At 46.8% G+C, this 26,873-nt stretch overlaps 3 protein-coding genes across 4 annotated transcripts in view; 1 reads left to right on the plus strand and 2 right to left on the minus strand.

Annotated features, from left to right (window-relative positions):
• Positions 1-3,526, plus strand: part of wnt4 (wingless-type MMTV integration site family, member 4) — a 33,913-nt gene extending 30,387 nt beyond the window's left edge. The window contains exons 3-6 of the mRNA XM_071335495.1: positions 1,767-1,920; positions 2,046-2,177; positions 2,546-2,688; positions 2,782-3,526. Of these exons, the coding sequence (XP_071191596.1) occupies positions 1,767-1,920; positions 2,046-2,177; positions 2,546-2,688; positions 2,782-3,252 (900 nt within the window). The 3' untranslated portion in view covers positions 3,253-3,526. The remainder of the gene's footprint in view (positions 1-1,766; positions 1,921-2,045; positions 2,178-2,545; positions 2,689-2,781) is intronic.
• A 167-nt stretch (positions 3,527-3,693) lies between these two features.
• Positions 3,694-15,860, minus strand: LOC139535265 (uncharacterized). The gene is made up of 2 exons (XM_071334591.1): positions 15,820-15,860; positions 3,694-5,503 (listed from the first exon to the last, which is right to left on the minus strand). The coding sequence occupies exons 1-2, from the start codon at positions 15,858-15,860 to the stop codon at positions 3,694-3,696; spliced, it is 1,851 nt and encodes a 616-aa protein (XP_071190692.1).
• A 5,591-nt stretch (positions 15,861-21,451) lies between these two features.
• The window catches only part of cdc42 (cell division cycle 42), a 32,356-nt gene continuing 26,934 nt past the window's right edge, over positions 21,452-26,873 (minus strand). Inside the window, exon 6 of one of the 2 annotated variants that reach the window (XM_071335496.1) lies at positions 21,452-23,558. In XM_071335496.1, the coding sequence (XP_071191597.1) occupies positions 23,469-23,558 (90 nt within the window). In that variant the 3' untranslated portion in view covers positions 21,452-23,468. Of the gene's footprint in view, positions 23,559-24,724; positions 26,648-26,873 lie in introns of those variants that run through there. The other variant, XM_071335497.1, reaches the window with a different exon arrangement.

Below are 26,873 nucleotides of genomic sequence, written 5' to 3' on the forward strand. Positions count from 1 at the left end.
TACATTAGAGTGTCTAGTTTAAGAAACAGACACCTCACAAGTCCTCAACTGGCAGCTTCATTAAATAGTACCCGCAAAACACCAGTCTCAACGTCAACAGTGAAGAGGCGACTCCGGGATGCTGGCCTTCTAGGCAGAGTTGCAAAGAAAAAGCCATATCTCAGACTGGCCAATAAAAAGAAAATATTAAAATGGGCAAAAGAACACAGACACTGGACAGAGGAACTCTGCCTAGAAGGCCAGTATACCTGAGTCGCCTCTTCACTGTTGACGTTGACGTTTAATGGACAAAAACAAGGACATTTCTAAGTGACCCCAAACTTTTGAACGGTAGTGTATGTCCAAGTCTTTAAATGCAAGATACAAGATACAAGCCATAGTAATTGAACTTGAACCAGGTTCAGATCTGTAATGTTATGATCATTATTCTAACCAGATACAGATCTGTAATGTTATTATCATTATTCTAACCAGATACAGATTTGTAATGTTATGATCATTATTCTAACCAGGTGCAGATCTGTAATGTTATGATCATTATTCTAACCAGATACAGATCTGTAATGTTATTATCATTATTCTAACCAGGTGCAGATCTGTAATGTTATGATCATTATTCTAACCAGGTGCAGATCTGTAATGTTATGATCATTATTCTAACCAGGTGCAGATCTGTAATGTTATGATCATTATTCTAACCAGGTGCAGATCTGTAATGTTATGATCATTATTCTAACCAGGTGCAGATCTGTAATGTTATGATCATTATTCTAACCAGATGCAGATCTGTAATGTTATGATCATTATTCTAACCAGATGCAGATCTGTAATGTTATGATCATTATTCTAACAAGGTGCAGATCTGTAATGTTATGATCATTATTCTAACCAGGTGCAGATCTGTAATGTTATGATCATTATTCTAACCAGGTGCAGATCTGTAATGTTATGATCATTATTCTAACCAGGTGCAGATCTGTAATGTTATGATCATTATTCTAACCAGGTGCAGATCTGTAATGTTATGATCATTATTCTAACCAGGTGCAGATCTGTAATGTTATGATCATTATTCTAACCAGGTGCAGATCTGTAATGTTATGATCATTATTCTAACCAGGTGCAGATCTGTAATGTTATGATCATTATTCTAACCAGGTGCAGATCTGTAATGTTATTATCATTATTCTAACCAGGTGCAGATCTGTAATGATATGATCATTATTCTAACCAGGTGCAGATCTGTAATGTTATGATCATTATTCTAACCAGGTGCAGATCTGTAATGTTATGATCATTATTCTAACCAGGTGCAGATCTGTAATGTTATGATCATTATTCTAACCAGGTGCAGATCTGTAATGATATGATCATTATTCTAACCAGGTGCAGATCTGTAATGTTATTATCATTATTCTAACCAGGTGCAGATCTGTAATGTTATGATCATTATTCTAACCAGGTGCAGATCTGTAATGTTATGATCATTATTCTAACCAGGTGCAGATCTGTAATGTTATGATCATTATTCTAACCAGGTGCAGATCTGTAATGTTATGATCATTAATCTAACCAGGTGCAGATCTGTAATGTTATGATCATTATTCTAACCAGGTGCAGATCTGTAATGTTATGATCATTATTCTAACCAGATACAGATCTGTAATGTTATGATCATTATTCTAACCAGGTGCAGATCTGTAATGTTATGATCATTAATCTAACCAGGTGCAGATCTGTAATGTTATGATCATTATTCTAACCAGGTGCAGATCTGTAAGCGCAGTGTGGAGGTGATGGATGCTGTTCGGCACGGGGCTCAGCTAGCCATAGACGAGTGCCAGTTTCAGTTCCGGAACCGCCGATGGAACTGCTCCACACTGGAAACCATGCCTGTCTTTGGCAAGATTGTCACACAGGGTACGCCTCAGTATCAATAACTTATTTTAGAATAAATATACTTATGAACTTCTCAGGATAAAAACATTGCATTTCAGTTGTAGGTGTGTGTTTAACGTTGGCCTGTGTGTGTGTGTTCTTGACAGGCACTCGGGAGGCAGCCTTTGTTTATGCCATCTCAGCAGCCAGTGTGGCGTTCGCTGTGACCCGGGCCTGCAGCAGCGGAGAGCTGGAGAAATGTGGCTGCGACCACAACGTCCACGGAGTCAGTCCAGAAGGTACACACACACACACACACACACACACACACACACACACACACACACACACACACACACACACACACACACACACACACACACACACACACACACACACACACACACACACACACACACACACACAGCTGGTGAGGCTCAGCATCTCTCCTATCGCATAAACCTGTCCCCCTCAGCATTCAGTACCCCCACACACACACACACACACACACACACACACACACACACACACACACACACACACACACACACACACACACACACACACACACACACACACACACACACACACAGTAGGCACACACTGTTTGACTGCTAACTCTCCCTCCCTCCCTCCCTCCCTCCCTCCCTCCCTCCCTCCCTCCCAGGGTTCCAGTGGTCAGGCTGTAGTGATAACATTGCTTATGGAGTGGCCTTCTCTCAATCCTTTGTTGATGTGAGGGAGAGGAGTAAAGGACAGTCCCCCAGCAGAGCACTCATGAACCTACACAACAATGAGGCTGGGAGGAAGGTATGACATATGACAAGCAACAACTCTGTCATAGCAAAGTCAACAGCAAAGAAAAAGACAGGAGATAAAAGCATTCTTTCTGTTTCCCTGCAGGCCATTCTGAGCCACATGCGTGTGGAGTGTAAGTGTCATGGCGTGTCAGGGTCCTGTGAGGTGAAGACCTGCTGGAAGGCCATACCCCCATTCCGCAAGGTGGGCAACGCCATCAAGGAGAAATTTGACGGCGCCACAGAGGTGGAGCAGCGCAAGGTGGGCACCACCAAGGTCCTGGTGCCACGAAACTCCCAGTTCAAACCTCACACAGACGAAGACCTGGTCTACCTTGACCCCAGTCCCGACTTCTGTGACCACGACCCGCGCACACCAGGCATGCTGGGTACAGCGGGGCGGCAGTGTAACCGGACATCAAAGGCCATCGATGGCTGTGAGCTGATGTGCTGCGGCCGGGGCTTCCAGACAGAGGAGGTGGAGGTGGTGGACAGGTGCAGCTGTAAGTTCCACTGGTGCTGCTATGTCAAGTGCAAACAGTGCCGCAAGATGGTGGAGATGCACACCTGCCGGTGATCACCATGGAAATCCCCAATGGAGACCCAAACAAATGCCCCATCACACCCCACTCTCTCCTTTCTCACCTGCACAGAAGGGTGGGAGGGAGGGAGAGGGGGATGGTGTTTGTGGTTTACCTTTTCCCCGTTTCAAAACCATCCCTATTCCTTTTACAATAGGCCCCGGGAACAGACAGACAGAGGTGGACAGAGGACATGGGCGTTCCCTGTCAGTTCATACAATGTTAAAGGAAAATGATACACATGCACGGGATGTATAGAACTAAAAAGACATATATATATATATATATATATATATATATATATATATATATATATATATATATCCCAACAGAGTATTTTCCCTCTCTTCATCTTGTCTCACTCTCAGTTGATTCTCATTGTTTTGGTTGCTTTTGTTATATCTTTTATTCCTTTTCTTTTCATTTTGTTTTTTAACTTATTTGACATTGTTGTGAGCGATTCGGGGGTTCGGTGAGGTGAGAGTGGACTGCAGGGGAGAGGGGGACTGAGGGGGGGTTCGGTGAGGGGAGAGTGGACTGCAGGGGAGAGGGGGACTGAGGGGGGGTTCGGTGAGGGGAGAGTGGACTGCAGGGGAGAGGGGGACTGGGGGGGGTTCGGTGAGGGGGGAGTGGACTGCAGGGGAGAGGGGGACTGAGGGGGGGTTCGGTGAGGGGAGAGTGGACTGCAGGGGAGAGGGGGACTGGGGGGGGGTTCGGTGAGGGGAGAGTGGACTGCAGGGGAGAGGGGGACTGAGGGGGGGTTCGGTGAGGGGGGAGTGGACTGCAGGGGAGAGGGGGACTGGGGGGGGTTCGGTGAGGGGAGAGTGGACTGCAGGGGAGAGGGGGACTGAGGGTGGGTTCGGTGAGGGGGGAGTGGACTGCAGGGGAGAGGGGGACTGAGGGGGGGTTCGGTGAGGGGGGAGTGGACTGCAGGGGAGAGGGGGACTGGGGGGGGTTCGGTGAGGGGGGAGTGGACTGCAGGGGAGAGGGGGACTGAGGGGTGGTTCGGTGAGGGGGGAGTGGACTGCAGGGGAGAAGGGGACTGGGGGGGGTTCGGTGAGGGGGGAGTGGACTGCAGGGGAGAGGAGGACTGAGGGGGGGTTCGGTGAGGGGAGAGTGGACTGCAGGGGAGAGGGGGACTGAGGGGGGGTTCGGTGAGGGGGGAGTGGACTGCAGGGGAGTTTGGGACTGAGGGGGGGTTCGGTGAGGGGGGAGTGGACTGCAGGGGAGAGGGGGACTGAGGGGGGGTTCGGTGAGGGGGGAGTGGACTGCAGGGGAGTTTGGGACTGAGGGGGGGTTCGGTGAGGGGAGAGTGGACTGCAGGGGAGAGGGGGACTGAGGGGGGGTTCGGTGAGGGGGGAGTGGACTGCAGGGGAGAGGGGGACTGAGGGGGGGTTCGGTGAGGGGGGAGTGGACTGCAGGGGAGTTTGGGACTGAGGGGGGGTTCGGTGAGGGGAGAGTGGACTGCAGGGGAGAGGGGGACTGAGGGGGGGTTCGGTGAGGGGGGAGTGGACTGCAGGGGAGTTTGGGACTGAGGGGGGGTTCGGTGAGGGGAGAGTGGACTGCAGGGGAGAGGGGGACTGAGGGTGGGTTCGGTGAGGGGAGAGTGGACTGCAGGGGAGAGGGGGACTGAGGGGGGGTTCGGTGAGGGGAGAGTGGACTGCAGGGGAGAGGGGGACTGGGGGGGGGTTCGGTGAGGGGGGAGTGGACTGCAGGGGAGAGGGGGACTGAGGGGGGGTTCGGTGAGGGGGGAGTGGACTGCAGGGGAGAGGAGGACTGAGGGGGGGTTCGGTGAGGGGAGAGTGGACTGCAGGGGAGAGGGGGACTGAGGGGGGGTTCGGTGAGGGGGGAGTGGACTGCAGGGGAGAGGAGGACTGAGGGGGGGTTCGGTGAGGGGGGAGTGGACTGCAGGGGAGAGGGGGACTGAGGGGGGGTTCGGTGAGGGGGGAGTGGACTGCAGGGGAGAGGGGGACTGAGGTTGGGTTCGGTGAGGGGGGAGTGGACTGCAGGGGAGAGGGGGAATGGGGGGGGTTCGGTGAGGGGGGAGTGGACTGCAGGGGAGAGGGGGACTGAGGGGGGGTTCGGTGAGGGGAGAGTGGACTGCAGGGGAGAGGGGGACTGAGGGGGGGTTCGGTGAGGGGGGAGTGGACTGCAGGGGAGAGGGGGACTGAGGGGGGGTTCGGTGAGGGGAGAGTGGACTGCAGGGGAGAGGGGGACTGAGGGGGGGTTCGGTGAGGGGGGAGTGGACTGCAGGGGAGAGGGGGACTGAGGGGGGGTTCGGTGAGGGGAGAGTGGACTGCAGGGGAGAGGGGGACTGAGGTTGGGGTATATTGGACCCGGGGAAAGTGGGATGGCGTAGTGGGGAAAGGGTGGGTGGAGTTTAGGAGGGGGGGGCTGAGTTTGCCCTCTGTCTTTGCTGCTGCTTTAGGGACTCATCTAGAGTGCTGGATATAAAGGGAGAGACACGCCTGTCTGTCGGTCTGAGAGAACCGCCCAGAGGAGGAACGCTGACCGACAGACAGACAGACATTATTATTTGCGGTCCAGGTGTACATGACCGTGTTGTGTTGGGGTTTAGTTGTGTGGCCATTTGTCCCTGTACAGCCCTGATACTGCTCCACTCATCAAATTAGTCACAGATTCACAGGATTACTCAGTCAAATAATTACTCAGGTCTCACAGAATCACTCACAGGCCGGGATTCCATCTGATCGCCAGTTATAGGCTTTGCGGCTTTTAAAGGCAATGTTCCCATGTTCGCAAAGATCCAATTCATGGTAAACGCTGCATATGTCGGCTCAATCAGAAATTAGATTGAATCCCATCATTAGTCTGTGTCAGACCAAGGGGGAGTTTACCCATACAGATACAGATACAGACAGAGACAGAGACAGAGACAGAGACAGAGACAGAGACAGAGACAGAGAGACAGACAGACAGACAGACAGACAGACAGACAGACAGACAGACAGACAGACAGACAGACAGACAGACAGACAGACAGACAGACAGACAGGGCTGGGTGAAGCAGGGATGCTGTGCAAGATGACTTAAGCACTTTTCTCTCCGACCGCACATATCACACCACAAACCACCATCCCTACAGTTTACCACATACAACGAAGTCTACACACACAACGGTCCCTACAGCTTATTACACAAAACGCAATTACTACACACATCACCGTGCATACAACTTACCAAACAAAAAGACGCCAACACACACAAATCATACACCACACACACACTAAATAGATAACGTACAACACACACTAGCCACACACACACGACACCATATTCCACACACAGCATACCATACGCTACTGCCAGGGCACAGGGACTGACCTATGTATGGCTATCATGTACAACCACATAAACCCAAGCTTTTCTATAGTAACATGCTATTCATTATAGAAACATAGATCTGTAAAGACTTATACACTGAAGAAGACTATTCTGAGTATGAATGTATATTAAAATGAAATATATGCTGTGTCAAAGATTATACTCTTGTTTGTCATATTTCTTTTGCACAAAAGAAAATAACTCTGTTATGCTGTGTGTGTGTGTGTGTGTGTGTGTGTGTGTGTGTGTGTGTGTGTGTGTGTGTGTGTGTGTGTGTGTGTGTGTGTGTGTGTGTGTGTGTGTGTGTGTGTGTGTGTGTGTGTGTGTGTGTGTGTGTGTGTGTGTGTGCGAGAGACGGAGCGTATTTGTTGGCTTAATATCATTCATTAAAATAACAAACATTGCAGCTGACTTGGTACCAACATAATAAAAAATAAAAATCCTGTCATTGTCCTGAGTCCATTTAGTTGTGCCCTGAAGCTAAACCCAGGCCTGATTCCTTCAAGGTATGTGTTTAGTAGTGGCAGGCAGGCATGATGAATGGCATGGACCAGGGACCAGGGACCAGGGACGTTCGTTCACCAGGGAGGCCTACAGAGTCCTGCCACAGTCTGGGAGAGCTTCTCTATGTTGATTTCCACGTTGTCAACTATATAGACTAGAAGTACTAAAGAGGAAAGAAAATAGAGGTATGGAGTAAACACTAAGTAACATTTATATGGAGACTTTACCTTATCGGTTTGTGAGAGATACAGAGATATACTATACATGGAACAGAACAGATACATTAAACCTACATGTGTAGAAAAGAGAAGGCTAGTACTTGGTGGCATCTAATCTATACAATGAGTTTTTGTCTTTACTGTCACTGGAAATCCAGAGATAAGCCTTAACAAGGGGACCCTCCCTGGAGTCTGACACCCCTCACCCTCCACCCACACACACACATACACACACGTCATCACAGGACACACATTTCTATGGAAACTGTCCGTGTGTGTGTGTTAGGTACATTACACCCCCAGGGTCTTCCCTCCACCACTGACAAATATAATCACATGTATGTGCCATAGATCAACACATCTATCACTCCAGATATCAGGACACATATCCCCTGGCCATGGGAGCAGTCACAGTGGGTTTGGGAAGAAACAGCACAGAGGTTCATGTTTCACTGCTTCTCTGATTCTTCTCAAATCAGACGGTAAGAAGGCCAGTATACCAGAGAGCAGGGATTACCCTGAAATGCAGACCACATGGCATCACTGATATCTTTCTCTTGTCTGCCTCCAATAAGGCCCTCTGATGTCCCAGATGATGTGGATAGAAGGGAGTGGGCCGCTACAGTGATTGGCTGATAATATTCCTCATATTGAAACTGGGGCATTTCTTAGGGCTCCTGTTCGTACACAGTCAGCTAGGGAAAAAAGGGGGAAGAGAGGGGAGGAGAGGGGTATCAGTAAAACCTCTCCTTCCTGTGTTTGCGGAGGCAGAGATATTGAGGCCTAAGAGCTTTAGTGCAATGTGCGTGTGTATTGTGTGTGGAGGAGCAGAGCAATGGTGAAGAGAGAAACAGTTTAGGACTTGGCTGGTTCTAGTAGTACTTCCTCAGCATACCTGTGTGACTCTGGGTGAGGGTTCAGGAGGCCCCCTGGTCACATCTGAGAACCATCTGAGGTGTGAAAAAATTCCAGTAAATATTCCAGTGTTGCAAGATGAGTGGGTTGGTGTTCCCACAGCGTTCCTACAATGTTTCTAGGGACAAATGCTTCCCTGTGCTTCCCTGTCACCGCCTGCCTGATGAAAATACTAGCCTGCAATTTCACATTTTGACAGGCTTCTCTGGGAAATAACGTAACCATGGACCCCATGCCAGTGAGAGGGCTCTGAGTTTACAGGTGGGAGGTTCCGGCTTTCAGCTGGGCTTAATATGGCGGCCGGCAAGCCCTGGGCACCTGGTCCTCTCCAGCATGGCTGTCTAGTGACTAACCTGGGCTTTGAGTTGTTTGGTCCTCTCCAGCATGGCAGTCTAGTGACTAACCAGGGCTCTGAGTTGTTTGGTCCTCTCCAGCATGGCAGTCTAGTGACTAACCTGGGCTCTGAGTTGTTTGGTCCTCTCCAGCATGGCAGTCTAGTGACTAACCTGGGCTCTGAGTTGTTTGGTCCACTCCAGCATGGCAGTCTAGTGACTAACCTGGGCTCTGAGTTGTTTGGTCCACTCCAGCATGGCAGTCTAGTGACTAACCTGGGCTCTAAGTTGTTTGGTCCACTCCAGCATGGCAGTCTAGTGACTAACCTAGGCTCTGAGTTGTTTGGTCCACTCCAGCATGGCAGTCTAGTGACTAACCTGGGCTCTGAGTTGTTTGGTCCTCTCCAGCATGGCAGTCTAGTGACTAACCTGGGCTCTGAGTTGTTTGGTCCTCTCCAGCATGGCAGTCTAGTGACTAACCTGGGCTCTGAGTTGTTTGGTCCACTCCAGCATGGCAGTCTAGTGACTAACCTGGGCTCTGAGTTGTTTGGTCCTCTCCAGCATGGCAGTCTAGTGACTAACCTGGGCTCTGAGTTGTTTGGTCCTCTCCAGCATGGCAGTCTAGTGACTAACCTGGGCTCTGAGTTGTTTGGTCCTCTCCAGCATGGCAGTCTAGTGACTAACCTGGGCTCTGAGTTGTTTGGTCCTCTCCAGCATGGCAGTCTAGTGACTAACCTGGGCTCTGAGTTGTTTGGTCCACTCCAGCATGGCAGTCTAGTGACTAACCTGGGCTCTGAGTTGTTTGGTCCTCTCCAGCATGGCAGTCTAGTGACTAACCTGGGCTCTGAGTTGTTTGGTCCACTCCAGCATGGCAGTCTAGTGACTAACCTGGGCTCTGAGTTGTTTGGTCCTCTCCAGCATGGCAGTCTAGTGACTAACCAGGGATCTGAGTTGTTTGGTCCTCTCCAGCATGGCAGTCTAGTGACTAACCTGGGCTCTGAGTTGTTTGGTCCACTCCAGCATGGCCGTCTAGTGACTAACCTGGGCTCTGAGTTGTTTGGTCCTCTCCAGCATGGCAGTCTAGTGACTAACCTGGGATCTGAGTTGTTTGGTACTCTCCAGCATGGCAGTCTAGTGACTAACCTGGGCTCTGAGTTGTTTGGTCCTCTCCAGCATGGCAGTCTAGTGACTAACCTGGGCTCTGAGTTGTTTGGTCCTCTCCAGCATGGCAGTCTAGTGACTAACCTGGGCTCTGAGTTGTTTGGTCCTCTCCAGCATGGCAGTCTAGTGACTAACCTGGGCTCTGAGTTGTTTGGTCCTCTCCAGCATGGCAGTCTAGTGACTAACCTGGGCTCTGAGTTGTTTGGTCCTCTCCAGCATGGCAGTCTAGTGACTAACCTGGGCTCTGAGTTGTTTGGTCCTCTCCAGCATGGCAGTCTAGTGACTAACCAGGGCTCTGAGTTGTTTGGTCCTCTCCAGCATGGCAGTCTAGTGACTAACCTGGGCTCTGAGTTGTTTGGTCCTCTCCAGCATGGCAGTCTAGTGACTAACCTGGGCTCTGAGTTGTTTGGTCCACTCCAGCATGGCAGTCTAGTGACTAACCTGGGCTCTGAGTTGTTTGGTCCACTCCAGCATGGCAGTCTAGTGACTAACCGGGGCTCTGAGTTCTTTGGTCCACTCCGGCATGGCAGTCTAGTGACTAACCTGGGCTCTGAGTTGTTTGGTCCACTCCGGCATGGCAGTCTAGTGACTAACCTGGGCTCTGAGTTGTTTGGTCCTCTCCAGCATGGCAGTCTAGTGACTAACCAGGGCTCTGAGTTGTTTGGTCCTCTCCAGCATGGCAGTCTAGTGACTAACCTGGGCTCTGAGTTGTTTGGTCCACTCCAGCATGGCAGTCTAGTGACTAACCTGGGCTCTGAGTTGTTTGGTCCACTCCAGCATGGCAGTCTAGTGACTAACCTGGACTCTGAGTTGTTTGGTCCTCTCCAGCATGGCAGTCTAGTGACTAACCTGGGCTCTGAGTTGTTTGGTCCTCTCCAGCATGGCAGTCTAGTGACTAACCTGGGCTCTGAGTTGTTTGGTCCTCTCCAGCATGGCAGTCTAGTGACTAACCTGGGCTCTGAGTTGTTTGGTCCACTCCAGCATGGCAGTCTAGTGACTAACCTGGGCTCTGAGTTGTTTGGTCCTCTCCAGCATGGCAGTCTAGTGACTAACCTGGGCTCTGAGTTGTTTGGTCCTCTCCAGCATGGCAGTCTAGTGACTAACCTGGGCTCTGAGTTGTTTGGTCCTCTCCAGCATGGCAGTCTAGTGACTAACCTGGGCTCTGAGTTGTTTGGTCCTCTCCAGCATGGCAGTCTAGTGACTAACCTGGGCTCTGAGTTGTTTGGTCCACTCCAGCATGGCAGTCTAGTGACTAACCTGGGCTCTGAGTTGTTTGGTCCTCTCCAGCATGGCAGTCTAGTGACTAACCTGGGCTCTGAGTTGTTTGGTCCACTCCAGCATGGCAGTCTAGTGACTAACCTGGGCTCTGAGTTGTTTGGTCCTCTCCAGCATGGCAGTCTAGTGACTAACCAGGGCTCTGAGTTGTTTGGTCCTCTCCAGCATGGCAGTCTAGTGACTAACCTGGGCTCTGAGTTGTTTGGTCCACTCCAGCATGGCCGTCTAGTGACTAACCTGGGCTCTGAGTTGTTTGGTCCTCTCCAGCATGGCAGTCTAGTGACTAACCTGGGCTCTGAGTTGTTTGGTCCTCTCCAGCATGGCAGTCTAGTGACTAACCTGGGCTCTGAGTTGTTTGGTCCACTCCAGCATGGCAGTCTAGTGACTAACCTGGGCTCTGAGTTGTTTGGTCCTCTCCAGCATGGCAGTCTAGTGACTAACCTGGGCTCTGAGTTGTTTGGTCCTCTCCAGCATGGCAGTCTAGTGACTAACCTGGGCTCTGAGTTGTTTGGTCCTCTCCAGCATGGCAGTCTAGTGACTAACCAGGGCTCTGAGTTGTTTGGTCCTCTCCAGCATGGCAGTCTAGTGACTAACCTGGGCTCTGAGTTGTTTGGTCCTCTCCAGCATGGCAGTCTAGTGACTAACCTGGGCTCTGAGTTGTTTGGTCCACTCCAGCATGGCAGTCTAGTGACTAACCTGGGCTCTGAGTTGTTTGGTCCACTCCGGCATGGCAGTCTAGTGACTAACCTGGGCTCTGAGTTGTTTGGTCCACTCCGGCATGGCAGTCTAGTGACTAACCTGGGCTCTGAGTTGTTTGGTCCACTCCAGCATGGCAGTCTAGTGACTAACCTGGGCTCTGAGTTGTTTGGTCCTCTCCAGCATGGCAGTCTAGTGACTAACCTGGGCTCTGAGTTGTTTGGTCCACTCCAGCATGGCAGTCTAGTGACTAACCTGGGCTCTGAGTTGTTTGGTCCTCTCCAGCATGGCAGTCTAGTGACTAACCTGGGCTCTGAGTTGTTTGGTCCTCTCCAGCATGGCAGTCTAGTGACTAACCTGGGCTCTGAGTTGTTTGGTCCTCTCCAGCATGGCAGTCTAGTGACTAACCTGGGCTCTGAGTTGTTTGGTCCTCTCCAGCATGGCAGTCTAGTGACTAACCTGGGCTCTGAGTTGTTTGGTCCACTCCAGCATGGCAGTCTAGTGACTAACCTGGGCTCTGAGTTGTTTGGTCCTCTCCAGCATGGCAGTCTAGTGACTAACCTGGGCTCTGAGTTGTTTGGTCCACTCCAGCATAGCAGTCTAGTGACTAACCTGGGCTCTGAGTTGTTTGGTCCTCTCCAGCATGGCAGTCTAGTGACTAACCAGGGCTCTGAGTTGTTTGGTCCTCTCCAGCATGGCAGTCTAGTGACTAACCTGGGCTCTGAGTTGTTTGGTCCTCTCCAGCATGGCCGTCTAGTGACTAACCTGGGCTCTGAGTTGTTTGGTCCTCTCCAGCATGGCAGTCTAGTGACTAACCTGGGCTCTGAGTTGTTTGGTCCACTCCAGCATGGCAGTCTAGTGACTAACCTGGGCTCTGAGTTGTTTGGTCCTCTCCAGCATGGCAGTCTAGTGACTAACCAGGGCACTCCAGTGGACACTACAGCATCTACTGGATCAGCCCAGAAAGTTTACAGCTACACAGTTATAGGTTGGCTATCCATGGTGCTTAACCTGCTATACTGGATACGTCATTGAAATGTTGCCTTTTGGCGCATTAGAAGTTAGCAGTGTGAATGACAGGAGTAACAAGAATACATACTACTGTACACTCAGGGCTAAATCACACACATAATGTAAACCCAACCTGTCACATAAATCATGGACAGATTTCAATTGGAGATGTGCATGTTTAGGTTATGTTACATTTGCACGTCTAGGATACAGCCCTTTTTTCTTTCACCTGTTTCTCTGTGCCTAGGTTTCACACACATACACATACACCCGTGTGCGTGTGCATGTGTGCGTGAGTGTGTGTGCGTGTGTGCGTGTGTGTGTGTGCGTGCATGCGTGCGTGCGTGCGTGTGTGTGTGTGTGAGGGATTAACAGGTTAGGTTTGGGGGATAACCAGGCAAAAGACATGCTATATGAGTGAGAAAGAGAGTATCGAGGCTTTAGTTCTCAGCCCTGACCTCCCAGGCCTTTCTCTAACTCACATCTCACCAGCATACTTCTCATATTAAAAGAAAACAAGTTACACAAATGAGACAGATGGTTCTTGTTTGTGATAACAGTTGCAATTCTTGGGGTTTGAGGAGCGCCAAGTGGTGCAACACACACTGACAAAAACCCAGCGCTGAACCCCACACCCCGAGGATGCAACACCTAGCAGACCTGTACTGGTTGTTAGATTTACAAGCTCTTTCTCTGTATCTGTATTTCAATTCTTCTATTTGTGTAGTAAACTAAGAGCTCTAGTCAATTCATATTGCGAAAGGTTTGCGGTGTAGCATTATTGAAATGTAAAGGTAATTTCCAATTGAGCTGACATATGCAGAGCCCTAAGGATCAGTATGGATTCTCACCAGAAGTACTACAGTGGTTCGTCCTTTAAAAGTTGCAGCGTACTGCAGCACAGCTTGCGTGGTGCCGCAGAATTCTATGGCACGTTATTTAAACACTGGTACCATTAATGCTAGTTAGTGCTAGTTTGACCACCAGAGGGCATCTTTGAGAAGCATTTGATAGCCTTCAATAGTGGCTGTACTAGAGAATTTAAAACCTTTTTTTGTAAGAATATAGCATATGGGACTGATTTTAAGAAATGTTGCTTAATTAATTTGATTAATATTATGGTGTTTCTATTCCAAGAAAAACGAAAAACCCTCTGCGTTTCCTTTAGGATGGAATGGAAAATATGACGCTGTACAATGTGACGGTCGGGAGTAGGCTGCAGTGCTGGGCTATTTAGCTAAAGAATCCCTGTGTTGTGCGGGTACGCGGGAGACTGGGGTTCAATCCCCTGACAGGGAGGAAGGAATAGGCTGTCCTTGTAAATAATAATTTGTTCTTAACTGACTTGCCTAGTTAAATAAAGGTTACACTAAGAGCATAACATTTCTACACCCTAATTGTAGTCTAACCAATACCTAAATGGAGATTCAGTGAAAATAAAAATCTGCAAAATATTACTACAAATATTTATAATCATGCAATCACAAGTGAAATATAGCAAAACACAGCTTAGCTTGTTGTTAATCCACCTATCGTGTCAGATTTTGAAAATATGCTTTACAGGGAAAGAAATCCAAGCTTTTGTGAGTGTATCAATAAATGCTAGAACAGCTAGCCCCAAATTAGCATGGTCACGAAAGTCAGAAAAGCAATAAAATTAATCGCTTACCTTTGATAATCTTTGGATGTTTGCACTCACGAGACTCCCAGTTACACAATAAATGTTATTTTTGTTCGATAAATATTACTTTTAAAACAAAAAAACGCCATTTGGGTTGCGCGTTATGTTCAGAAAACTACAGCCTCGTTCCGGTTCTGAAAGGCAGAAGAAAATTCCCAAACGTTTCAGATTCAAAAATATTACAAAAAATATTTATAATCATGCAATCACAAGTGAAATATACCAAAACACAGCTTAGCTTGTTGTTAATCCACCTATCGTGTCAGATTTTGAAAATATGCTTTGCAACGAAAGCAATCTAAGCTTTTGTGAGTGTATCAATCAATGCTAGAACAGTTAGCCTTATATTAGCTTGGTTAGCTTGGTCACGAAAGTCAGAAAAGCAATAAAATGAATCGCTTACCTTTGATAATCTTCGGATGTTTGCACTCACAAGACTCCCAGTTACACAACAAATGTTATTTTTGTTCGATAAATATCACTTTTATAACAAAAACGCCATTTGGGTTGCGCGTTATGTTCAGAAAACCAAAGCCTCGTTCCGTTCGATGAAAATTCCCAAAAGTATCCGTAATGGTCGTAGAAACATGTCAAATGTTTTTTATAATCAATCCTCAGGTTGTTTTTAACAAACATAATCGATAATATCTCAACCGGACCGTAACCTATTCAATAAGAGAGAAAAAGAAAATGGAGAGCTACCCTCTCGCGCGCAGGAACTAATCAGAGGACACCTGACTACTTTTGAAAAATCTCGCATTTTTCAAAATAAAAGCCTGAAACTATGTCTAAAGCCTGGTCACAGCCTGAGGAAGCCATTGGAAAAGGAATCTGGTTGATACCCCTTTAAATGGAAGAAAAACGGGCCAGGAAACACAGATTTAAAAAAAAAAATTAAAACACTTCCGGGTTAGATTTTCTCAGGTTTTCACCTGCAGAATCAGTTTTGTTATACTTACAGACAATATTTTGACCGTTTTGGAAACTTTGGAGTGTTTTCTATCCTAATCTGTAAATTATATGCATATTCTACGATCTGGACCTGAGAAATAGTCCGTTTACTTTGGGAACGTTATTTAAAAAAAATAATAATAATAATCTGACCCCTAGCGTCAAGAGGTTAAATAAATAAGACCTACACCACTTTTAACAGCACATTACTCAACACTAGTGAGACTCATGTCGCCAATGGTAGGCCTACAGTACATCAAAAAATATGACGTGACTCTCCGCCAATAATTACATGTAGAGGATTGGAGAATTCTAAGTTAAATCCAAAAGCCGCCTCATGGGTCTCCCAGTGGCAGCCAGCATGGGTATCGAACATGCATCTGTAGCAACGCATTTTGTCTCTTCTTATCATAGAAGGAAGTAGCCTAGCAATGCTCTAAAGTTCCCGGTAGTCTGCTCTGTGTTGTACTGTACCCTCTGACACCTTGCCCAAACCGGCTGCGCGCATGCGCCATCGTGCGCTATCGTGCATAAATGTATTTTGCCCCCCCACACCAAACGCGATCACGACACGCAGGTTAAAATATCAAGACAAACTCTGAACCAATGACATTAATTTGGGGACAGGTCGAAAAGCATTAAACATCTATGGTAATTTAGCTACTTAGCTTGCTCTTGCTAGCTAATGTTAATTTGTCCTATTTAGCTAGCTTGCTGTTGATAGCTAATTTGTCCTGGGATATAAACATTGAGTTGTTATTTTACTTGAAATGCACAAGGATCTCTACTCCGACAATTAATCCGCACATAAAACAGCCAACCGAATCGTTTCTAGTCATCTCTCCTCCTTCCAGGCTTTTTCATCGTTTAAATTATATGGTGATCGCATCTAAACTTTCATTGTATTACCACGACTACCGGCAAAACAGTTCGTCTTTCTATCACCCACGTGGGTATAACCAATGAGGAGATGGCACGTGGGTACCTGCTTCTATAAACCAATGAGGAGATGGCACATGGGTACCTGCTTCTATAAACCAATGAGGAGATGGGAGAGGCAGGACTTGCAGCGCGATCTGCGTCAGAAATAGGAACGACATCTATTTTAGACCTTGGTGTCGCAGACGCTCGTTGGCGCGCGCAAGCAGTGTGGGTGCAATAATTGAATAACATGGATTTCTAAATGTATTTTGCAACGCTCGCGCACGCGACGTATCCGGTCTGGTCAGCATGTGAGGCTACGGCTGGGTTAGGATGTCCCCCTCTACAGCCTGAGGCCTACAGCTGTCGCTCTGACCTAATTCTACTGCTCTAGACCCAGGGGTAAAGAAACATACAAATTCCATTTAGAGAGAAGGTTATACTCTTGTCTGGGCCAACAGGTTGGAGAGTGATGGGCTGAGTCTCAATCCCTCTGCCCTTGTTCATTCCAGCTTCACTGATCTATACATGCATAAGCAATAGCTCCACCTAGCTCCTACCACGAAGCATACGGGATGTGACGTAGGTGCGTGACCCACAGCATCTTAGAGCCTGCATTCCTGGCCTAACCTAGTAAACCCCTCTGGATACACACACATTGCTATGATAAACAGGAGAAAGTCTGAGGCCGAGGCTGCATGGACAAATTGATGGCTCATTGTAGATCATGGATTTTGGATTGTAACGAGTCCCTGTTGGGTTAGTTAGAAACATGATTCTGTCTATTTGGTGGGCCTCCATAAACTCTAGAGAGCTTTAAATGGATCACAGGCCCTGTACGTTAGGGAACAGACGTTCTAAAGGGACAGCACTGCTGACCTCACTCTTTCCATGAACTCAGGGAATCAGCCAGGACATGAGAGGAGAGCAAGAGAGGAGAAGAAAAGAGAGCGAGAGAGAACAGATACTGCATCAGTGTGGCAGATGGTGAGTGACCTCACTGATAACATCATCTCATCCATGAGTGGATAAATCCGATAAGGTGAACAGCGTGGATCAGATAGGGAGTGAAAGTGACAGGCGTGTGGTGGTCCAGAGCGTTCCAGGCACTGTGTTCATGTGGGCTGCCGGCTGTTGGCTTGGCCAGCACTGTTTATTTTGGTTCAGCTGCACTAGCTCTCTTGATGCTGGTAGATCTATCTATGGGGGTTTGGACTCAGTGTTGGTTCCCCTTGGCCTGCATGATGACCACCTGTCTTTCCCCCTCTGCCTCTCACACACACAGCTGTGGACAGTGAATTTGTGACGACCACCTCAGGCAGGACAGTCTGTCGACACATCATACGGGGGAGGAGAGACGTGTGAGATTTTCCTCACACCTGGACAGTGCTAGCACCTGTGGGAATTAATCTGTGGTGTGGCAGGTGAGGGGAGACGGACTGTGTGTGTTTTTGTTGGTGTGTGCGTGCGTGTGGTACAGCTGAGGGGAGACGTACCATGAGTGTGTTACATGAATCTGTTAGCCGGTGGCGACTTACCATGTCACAACAAGATGTGCTTTGACAGGAGCGCGGTATCCATGGTCTCCAAGCTGTCAAATAGCCTCTCCAACCCACACCTCCGCCACATATCTCTTTCCCTCTCTCAAATGCAAACAAATAAATATTGCCAAAATTCTGAGTTAGTAATGGAATTGATAAAAAATGACATCAAGTGTGGTGGGGATGTTTTGCCTTGGCATATTTATTTTCCTGAAAGTCAAAGAGAATCAATATGCAGAAATATCGATATACAGATACAGAGACATGCTGGCCCTGTTCAAATACTTCAATACTCCCTTCCTCCCTCCCTTCGTTGAGGTGGTCACTGACCTGTGAGATAGTGAGATTATGAGATGAAAGGACTCAGCCTCCAGATGAAATATAGCGTCATAACTCAGAATCGTTCCTTTCCCTTCGCCTTCCCTGCAGCCATCTTTACCATGGCTACATGGGCAGTGCACGCACCTAGACACCACAGTCAGCATACCTACACGCATGTTTCTACCTCCCCTCCTCTCTCTTCCTTGATGAAAAACACATTGTCTTCCATATGCTGACAGGAGTGTCTGGCAAAAGACAGTGCAAAGACAGTGCAAAGATAGAGGGCTGAATACCATAACGGCTAAGTGAATAACCCTGACACCTAGAGGCTCAGATATGACATGGAATTGTTTAATGACAGGCAATTAACGCAATAGAGACAGACAGGCAGAGAGATAAATAAGCAGTCGCGCAGGCATACACACATCACACGCACACTCACAAGTTTGAGCTGGCATGCCCACGCATCTCCTAGACATCGGTAGAGTGATTTACTGTATTGCTTTAATAAACTGCTAAAACCTTGACTGTGCTTTTCATCATAAGTCATCTTCTGTGGAGATTATCATAAAACGCTCGGGTCATATAACACTGCATAGCACACGCAGTTCCAGTGTCCACCACTGCACTTCTCTCCTGGGACATGGCTTTCCACCAGCTGTGTGTGTGTGGGTGTACACTACATGACCAAAAGTATGTGGACAACTGCTCATTGAACATCTCATTGCAAAATCATGGGCATTAATATGGAGTTGGTCTCCCCTTTGCTGCTTTAACAGACTCCACTCTTCTGGGAAGGCTTTGAACTAGATGTTGGAACATTGCTGCGGGGACTTGCTTCCATTTAGCCACAAGAGCATTCGTGAGGTTGGGCACTGATGTTGGGCGATTAGGCCTGGCTCGCAGTCTGCATTACAATTCATCTTAAAGGTGTTCGATGTGGTTGAGGTCAGGGCTCTGTGCAGACCAGTCAAGTTCTTCCACACCAATCTCGACAAACCATTTCTGTATGAACCTCGCTTTGTACACGGGGGCATTGTTATGCTGAAACAGGAAAGGGCTTTCCCCAAACTGTTGCCACAAAGTTGGAAGCACAGAATCGTCTAGAATGTCATTGTATGGTTTAGCGTTAAGACTTCCCTTCACTGGAACTAAGGGGCCTAGCCTGAACCATGAAAAACAGTCCCAACCATTATTCTTCCTCCACCAAACTTTACAGTTGACACTATGCATTCGGGCAGGTAGCGTTCTACTAGCATCCGTCAAAACAAAGATTAGTCCGTTGGACTGCCAGATGGTGAAGCGTGATTCATCACTCCAGAGAACATGTTTCCACTGCTCCAGAGTCCAATGGTGGCAAGCTTTACATCACTCCAGCCGACGCTTGGCATTGCGCTTGGTGATCTTAGACTTGTGTGCGGCTGCTCAGCCATGGAAACCAATTTCATGAAGCTCCCGACAAACAGTTCTTGTACTGACTTTGCTTTCAGAGGCAGTTTGGAACTCGGTAGTGAGTGTTGCAACCGAGGACAGATGATTTTTACGCTCCTAGACATTTCCACTTCACAATAACAGCACTTGACTGGGACAGCTCTAACCGGGCAGAAATTTGACACACTGACTTGTTGGAAAGGTGGCATCCTATGACGGTGCCATGTTTAAAATCACTGAGCTCCTCAGTATGGCCATTCTACTGCCAATGTTTGTCTATGGAGATTTCATGGCGGTGTGCTCGATTTTATACATCTGCCAGGAACGAGTGTGGCTGAAATAGCCGAATCCTCTAATTTGAAGGGGTGTCCACATACTTTTGTATATATAGTATATGTGTGTCCCCCAGGTTGATGGGTTCCTTTTGTGCTTCCTCAGTTATTGCTCAGCTATGATTGGTTGTCCCAGAGATGTTTAAACATGCTCGATAGTGATTGGCTGTCCCTAAGGGGACAATTAAACAGGCTTGATCTTGATTGACTTTCCCAGAGGAGATACTTAAACCTGTCTGTTAATGAGGAGCGATGGAGTCTAGTGGGACTCTCCACTCAACTTTATATTAACACAGAGTGCTGAATACACTCTCTCTTTAGATAGTTTCTAAGCTCTCTCCCTAGACACACACTGCACTAACATAGAGAGCCAGGCTCAGACAGATCACCAGCTCAGCTTTAATCCGGATGTGGAGTAATGGTGCCCATGGGGCTCTGATCTTATGACTTATGGGAGAGTTAGAGAGTAGATACTTGTGCTGGCAAACAGTCCACAGCATATCATAGAGTAATGAAGAAAATACTTATTTTTCTAGTTTGGCTGTGAAGTGTAACAGGCCTGGACCTTGAAAAACAGCACAGGAGCTAGTGTGCATATCAGCAGATTTTGGTATTACCACTGTACAGCAATTTGCCCACTAAGCTGTGTGCTTGTATGGAAATGCTTGGATAGTGACAGTGTTAGCTGAATCTCTCTTCTGCAGGTGGTTACCCCTAGCTAACACACACACACAGGAATGCCCTTAGTTTAGCCTGTGGGATAATTAATGGGTCTCAGCAGCTCTTTAGCGTAAGAAGGCACCGACAGACAGCACTCCAGAAATGCACAGAATGTGTGAAGGTCTCGCAGGGGTAGAGGTGTGTGTAAGGAGCATATTTCAACACCCCTCAGGGGCAGATGATCCATGTGCGTCTGTGAATGAGTGTGTATCACCAAGAACATAGAACCTGATACTTAAATCTTTCTGAAAAGTATTCCAATTTATTAGACGTATGCATCTATAATCAAACAGCGCTCCCTGGTGGTTAAAGGAAAATCCTACACACGCTAAAAAAAAACATTTTCCAGAGGTGATCTGATTGATCAAAAGACCAACAAGATCAGAATTGGGGTGGCTTTGTAACAGCAGCCAGAGGTCAGTGGATTTAAGCTCTTAACATAAACGGTCCAAGAGTTGCTGAATTTCTTCTTCACTTGTGACTGTACTCATGCCTGCAGCTTCCCTTCTATCTAGTATCCATGGGGCAAAATGCAGTGTCAAGTGCTGTGGTAGTTAAGTCACTCCACCAGAGATGTGTTGACTTGCCCCACACATTTACCTCCTGCACTCTCAGCCCACCCTTTAGGCTATAATTATGTTCATAAAGTAATACTTTTAAATGAACTTCCATTTTCCTCCACAAGTGAATGGATATCTCCTACATCATGGTTGGACTGCGAGATGAGGGTAGTATACTTTTGTCAATGCAAACCACACAGAGCAGTAATGGGTATTTGACCCTTGAGCGCCACCTTGTTTTCTGTAAACTGCCTGATAAGAATGGCCAAGGAAAAAGGAGTAAAGGCAATTAAGGTATAAGTTTAATATTTTTTTTTAAAGAATGCATATACAAAGAACAGACGTCAGACAAAGCATTTGGTTTTGCACCAAAACAACAGGTTATAATAATAACAATATAATAAATGACTTGGGCTGGATGTCAACCCAACTCTGAGCCACCAGTCAAATCAACCAATCACAATCCAGGTTTGACAGACATTCTTCTGTCATTGGAAGGTTTAAATTAAGTCCAATGAGTGTTTCTAGCTGGTGGGTCAGAGTTCAGCTGAGTTCCAGCCCCTAAAATGTAAAAGGAGAGGAAGTAACCTTTTTATAAAATCAAAAACCGCACAACTGAAAAGAAAAAAAAGATTTTGGTAAAAATATCTGGAGCCTATATCGACATGTGCCAGCTTACATTATTAAATCTGTTAACCAATCATCTCAGAGACCAGGGGCTCATCTACATGCATCACCACCAGGTTTAACAACATTTCGACAACGTTAACACCATAGAATTAAAAGTAATAGAACAGACAAATCCCTCAGACCACAGATTTTTTTTGAGGTACACATACAGTAGCCTGGCAGCACCACAGCATTGTCATTGCAGCATGACAGTATGAAACACTGAGAAAGGCACAGAATTCTGATGTGGCACAGAATTCTGATGCAATAAGCATCAATTAATTAACAATCCAAATAGGTCATAAAATATGGCCCCAGGTGTACCTACTATAGAACATTGCTTTGAACAGGGAATGTCAGCTCTACCAATTCTAATTCTATGGTTACCATACCGTTTTGACAATGTTGGACCTTAGCAACACATTAAGCACACACCACTTGTTCTGCTAACACTGTTTATGTTCCCTGCTTCAAAAAGCCAATTCCTGCATCAAGACCCATTGCTACGGGATGCCTTTAGTTTAGATCTTTAGTAATGCCAGGCCCTAATTTACACCTAGCCTCTTCCCCTACAGTACAGTCCTACAGTACAGTTCTGAAAGGATTGGATAGGTATAAGCAATATGGTAATAAAATGTTTCCCTATTGAGTTCATTAAGATCTACAAAGGTGCCCCGGGGGTAGAGGCAGATTTGAGATAGAAGTTTCTATGATCAGACTTCTGTTCTGTCATGTGGAGGGGAGACGTTGGCAAAGAAAACAAGAAAAATGGCTACTCAGCACTTCTTCAGGTGGTTTTGGAGGTGGAGCAGCAGGATTGGGCACTTGACGTGCTCATCAAGAGGGGTGGGGCTTAATGCAGCAGCATGACTAGCTGTCACTCAGGCAGCCATTTCATTTTGGGGGTGGAGCATAGGTCTTTCAGAACGGCTAACTGCTGCAAGAAAGATGGATGACTAAGAGCCAATCGACATCACTGACAGGGCAAGCTGTCAAAGACCGTTTAAAAGTCAAAGTTTAGTTTAGCCAGATTTCCTAAATCACCAATGAGCGATGACACTTTTATGAGAGGCTATGTCACCTGTGTGTTGCCGGCATGGGTCAAACCCCTTGGATAGTAAAAAGGGACATGGTCTTGGCCTTCCCTTGAGTGCAGGGCTGAATCAATAGTCTATAGTTACTGCCTCTCCTTGTCTCCTTCCCTGATGTTTAAAGTCAATGTTCAGTGGGCATCCATCATATTGCTTTCACTAACTTCACTGCTAGATCGGTGTAGATGGAGAGGAAGCCACTTTAGCCTACTGAGAGGCACTGATTACGCAGGACTGGGCTGTCTCTCTGTCACACATCTAAAGGCTCGTACTTACTGTTCTAACTGGAATGGGAGTGTGGCCATGATAGTCACGGTTACAAGCTGGGTTAGGTTCACTTCTGTCTCTCCATCCGTCGGCCCGCTGGTTTATTGCAGTCTAATCGGAAACTCGTTGTTTGTTTCTATACTTCGCTTCAGAGTAAATGGCTGTCAATCAGCCTTAGCAGAGCAAGGGATGGGATGGGCGGGTGAGGTGAGGGGAGGGTGTGTGTGAAGTGGGAGGGTGTGTGTACATGTGTGTGAGGGGTGGGGTCACTCATAGCAGCACACATTTGCGTTTCTTCTTGGGCTCGGGAGGCTCCAGCGCAGCCAGTATCGCCTCATCAAACACATTCTTTAGGCCTTTCTGTGGATACAAACAAACACACAGGCTCAATGAAGGGGCAGCATACACACACACAACCCATGAGAGCGTCCGCTGGATAAGAGCGTCTGCTAAATCACTAAACTAAAAAATGTAATGATCAATGAAGGGGTAACACAGACACACACATGAAAGGGAAACACAATAGCATGACTACAGAAAGGCATTAAACAAAAAAACAACAAAGGGTTAAATGATCAAGTGCAAACAATACATAGCATTGGCAGAAATGAAAACCCAGGATACTTCATCTTCACAGAGGTGAAAATGAAGTCAAGAGCAGTTGGGGATATGATCAACCTGAATTCATTCATATCAAAGTGAGGAGCGTTCAAAACAAAGGCTGGGCAAACAAGAAAGTGGAGGTACGAGAGAACATGGGCTCAAAGAGACACATTCCGCATCTCACACACACACACACAGTGGGAAGGGAAGTCAATTTAAACAACCACACCAAGCCACTCAAACAGTTTCACCAGATCACTAAAGAGCCTACTGTTAGCTGGAACTTCCCTTGGCTTTTGCTGATTAACATGTAATTAGTTGGAGCAGCATGTTTCTGCGCTCACTGTTCGTTGGTAGAGCAGCTTAGGATAGGAAGGATGGCCTCAAGCCATGTCCTGTAACGGGAGAGTGGTACAACACAGCTCTTTCAGCAGAGCAGGAAGCCCCTGTATCCCTCTGTTTAAGGAAACTCAAGGAACCCTGTAGAAACAAACTATGGCAAGACATGTATTACCCAGAGACCAGGCTCTATATATATATGGAACAATCTATTCAAAATTGGTCTAGGAGGCTATATAGCAATACGACGTAGCACTATTGAGCTGCTATCCAGCTGTCCCCATAGATAGAGGAAAAGACAGGCGGAGAAAAAGGGATAGCAATTTCAGTTGTCCTTTATTAATTCATGTCACAAATAATTTCACACGATTATATTAGCTTTTTATTTATTTTTACTCCCAAGACGGCTAGATATGAACTGCAGCAAATGGCACATTACAGAGTGGTACATAGAGAAAGTTTGGCCAGTTACAGCTGGACGCCATGGTGCTGCCTTGGAGGATTCCATTCAGGATGACTATTTGGTAGGGGTGTAACGGTTCATTAAACCCATAGTTCGGTACATAGTGTGGTTTTTGGGGTACAACGGAAAAATGAAATGCCATTCACAATGTTCCATTGTTTGTTGTGACTGGACATTGCTCATCCATACATTTATATATTCTTAATTCAATTTCAACTTAACTTAGATTTGTGTGTATTGGGTATATGTTGTGAGATTGTTAGATATTACTTGTTAGATATTACTGCACTGTCGGCGCTAGAAAGACAAGCATTTCACTACACCCACAATAACATCTGCTATACACAAGTATGTGACCAATACAATTTTATATGGATTTTTTTGTTGGGCGTTTCACATTTCCACTAATGCTGCATTTGTAACCATGTGGGAGGTAGGAATTTACCCGTTGTGAAGTCGTAAATACATGTGATTTGAACTCATTGAGAAACGCCGATTGGCTTATGGCTAATAAGCTGTGTCAACCATAAACTAAACGTACAGCTATCATGCTTGTAAACAGATTATGAAGGTCAAAAACCACATTAATAGATTGCCTTTTATAAAAAATGCTTTTAACTGCGGTTAGAGGCCATTTCCATAGTAGGTGACATCAGAGGTCACCATGTGGGAGAAGTGGGTGCTCATCGTACCCAATTAGTTCCCGGCTGTGCCTCACAAAAGGAACGTTTGAAATGTGCCAATTATGATTAAAATTTGGATTACAACACGTGCATCAGCTTTAGTTGATTTAATGGAAGACTGAAATGTTTTTTCAGCTCAGATTCACTTAAGGAAAATGGAGATACCTAGTCAGTTGTACAACAACGCATCTTCCGCATTTAACCTGAGACAGCCCTCCGCACCTCTGATTAAATCGACATCCAAGTCTTCTGCGCCCAGGGAACAATGGGTTAACTGCCTTGCTCAGGGGCAGAACAGATTTTTACCTTGTCAGCTCGGGGATTAGATCCAGCAACCTTTCGGTTACTGGCCCAACGCTCCTACCAGATGCCCTGAAGAGGCATATGCCTTCAACGTAGCATAGACATAGCCTATAGGCCTAGTGTTTTATTTTGTAAATATACCTTATGTATTAATTCGGGTTCACAGTGCGGAGCGAACCGAGGTTACCATGCCAAACAGTTAGGTATGAATACATGTACCGTTACACCCCTACTATTTGGGTTCTAGCTCTAAATGGTTGCCTTTGCAAGTTTGGTTTTAAAAGTTTTTAAATCCATGGTCTGCCATGAGTCAGTACTACCCAAAAGATTCCAACATGGCTGCCGTGATATCATCAAAGAGCATTGTTGTAATGCTTCTTGGTTGAAACCATGATGGCCAAACTCTCTATGTTGCTCTGTCACAGCCCTAAATGTAAATGGTCAGACTGCAGGCTTGTCATACATCAGCAGTAGTACAAAAAACACATGAACATTAGGAATCATGGAGGCTCGTAGAATTGGTGCTTAAATCACAATGCTGTAGAGCCAAGAAAATAAGACACTCCCTTAACTCTGGACTCTCCAAATAATACAGCATGGGGAGGAGGAGCAACACTAACCAAAAGAGAAGAGAGACATGGGCTGTGTCTCAAATCACATCCAAACTCCCAAAGTACACTACTTTGTCCACTCTATCGTAACAGGATGTCATTTGAGATTCGCCCAGGGAGGATAAGTGATGGGATTAACCAAACCAAAACAGTCCTTCAGGCACAGTAAGGCCCATGAGGACAAATAAACAAAAAGAGAAGGGAAGGAAGAGCAATGGGACACAATAGAAAGTAGCACTGTCGTAAAGGGGGAGGATACAGGGGATTGCTTTAAGAGGTTCTGGGTTGGTTGGGTAAAACAACGACAGGTTTAAACTAAAAGTAAGCAGCAAACAATTGGAGAGAGAGGAACGGACTTTAGAATATACAGCACTTCCTCTTTCTTTGCGTCTCTGGTGGCTCTAGGGCGGCTAGGATAGCTTCATCAAATACATTCTTCAGCCCTCGCTATAACGACAAAGGAGAAGGGAGAAAATGACAGCACAGTTAGCACAGCAAACAGAGAAAGAGGGGAGATGAGCAGAGAAGACAAGAAAAGAGGAGAGCGGAAGAGGCAGTGGAGGAGAGATAGCAGTAGAGGCAAGAAGAAATTGAAATGGCAAAATACAGATGAGGGCGAGTGAGGATAGGAGAAAGAGTGCAGGCAACATTGTGTAGAAAATGTAAGGACAGA

The sequence above is a fragment of the Salvelinus alpinus genome, chromosome 12 (assembly GCF_045679555.1).
Source record: "Salvelinus alpinus chromosome 12, SLU_Salpinus.1, whole genome shotgun sequence".
In the NCBI taxonomy this organism is placed as follows: domain Eukaryota; kingdom Metazoa; phylum Chordata; class Actinopteri; order Salmoniformes; family Salmonidae; genus Salvelinus; species Salvelinus alpinus.

Coding starts and splice junctions, on each gene's coding strand:
- LOC139535265 (XM_071334591.1), bottom strand. CDS start 15,860: ATGGCGCATGCGCGCAGCCGGTTTGGGCAAGGTGTCAGAGG. Junction 5,504..15,819: donor TTTGGGCAAGGTGTCAGAGG/GTACAGTACAAC, acceptor TCTCCCCTGCAG/TCCACTCCCCCCTCACCGAA.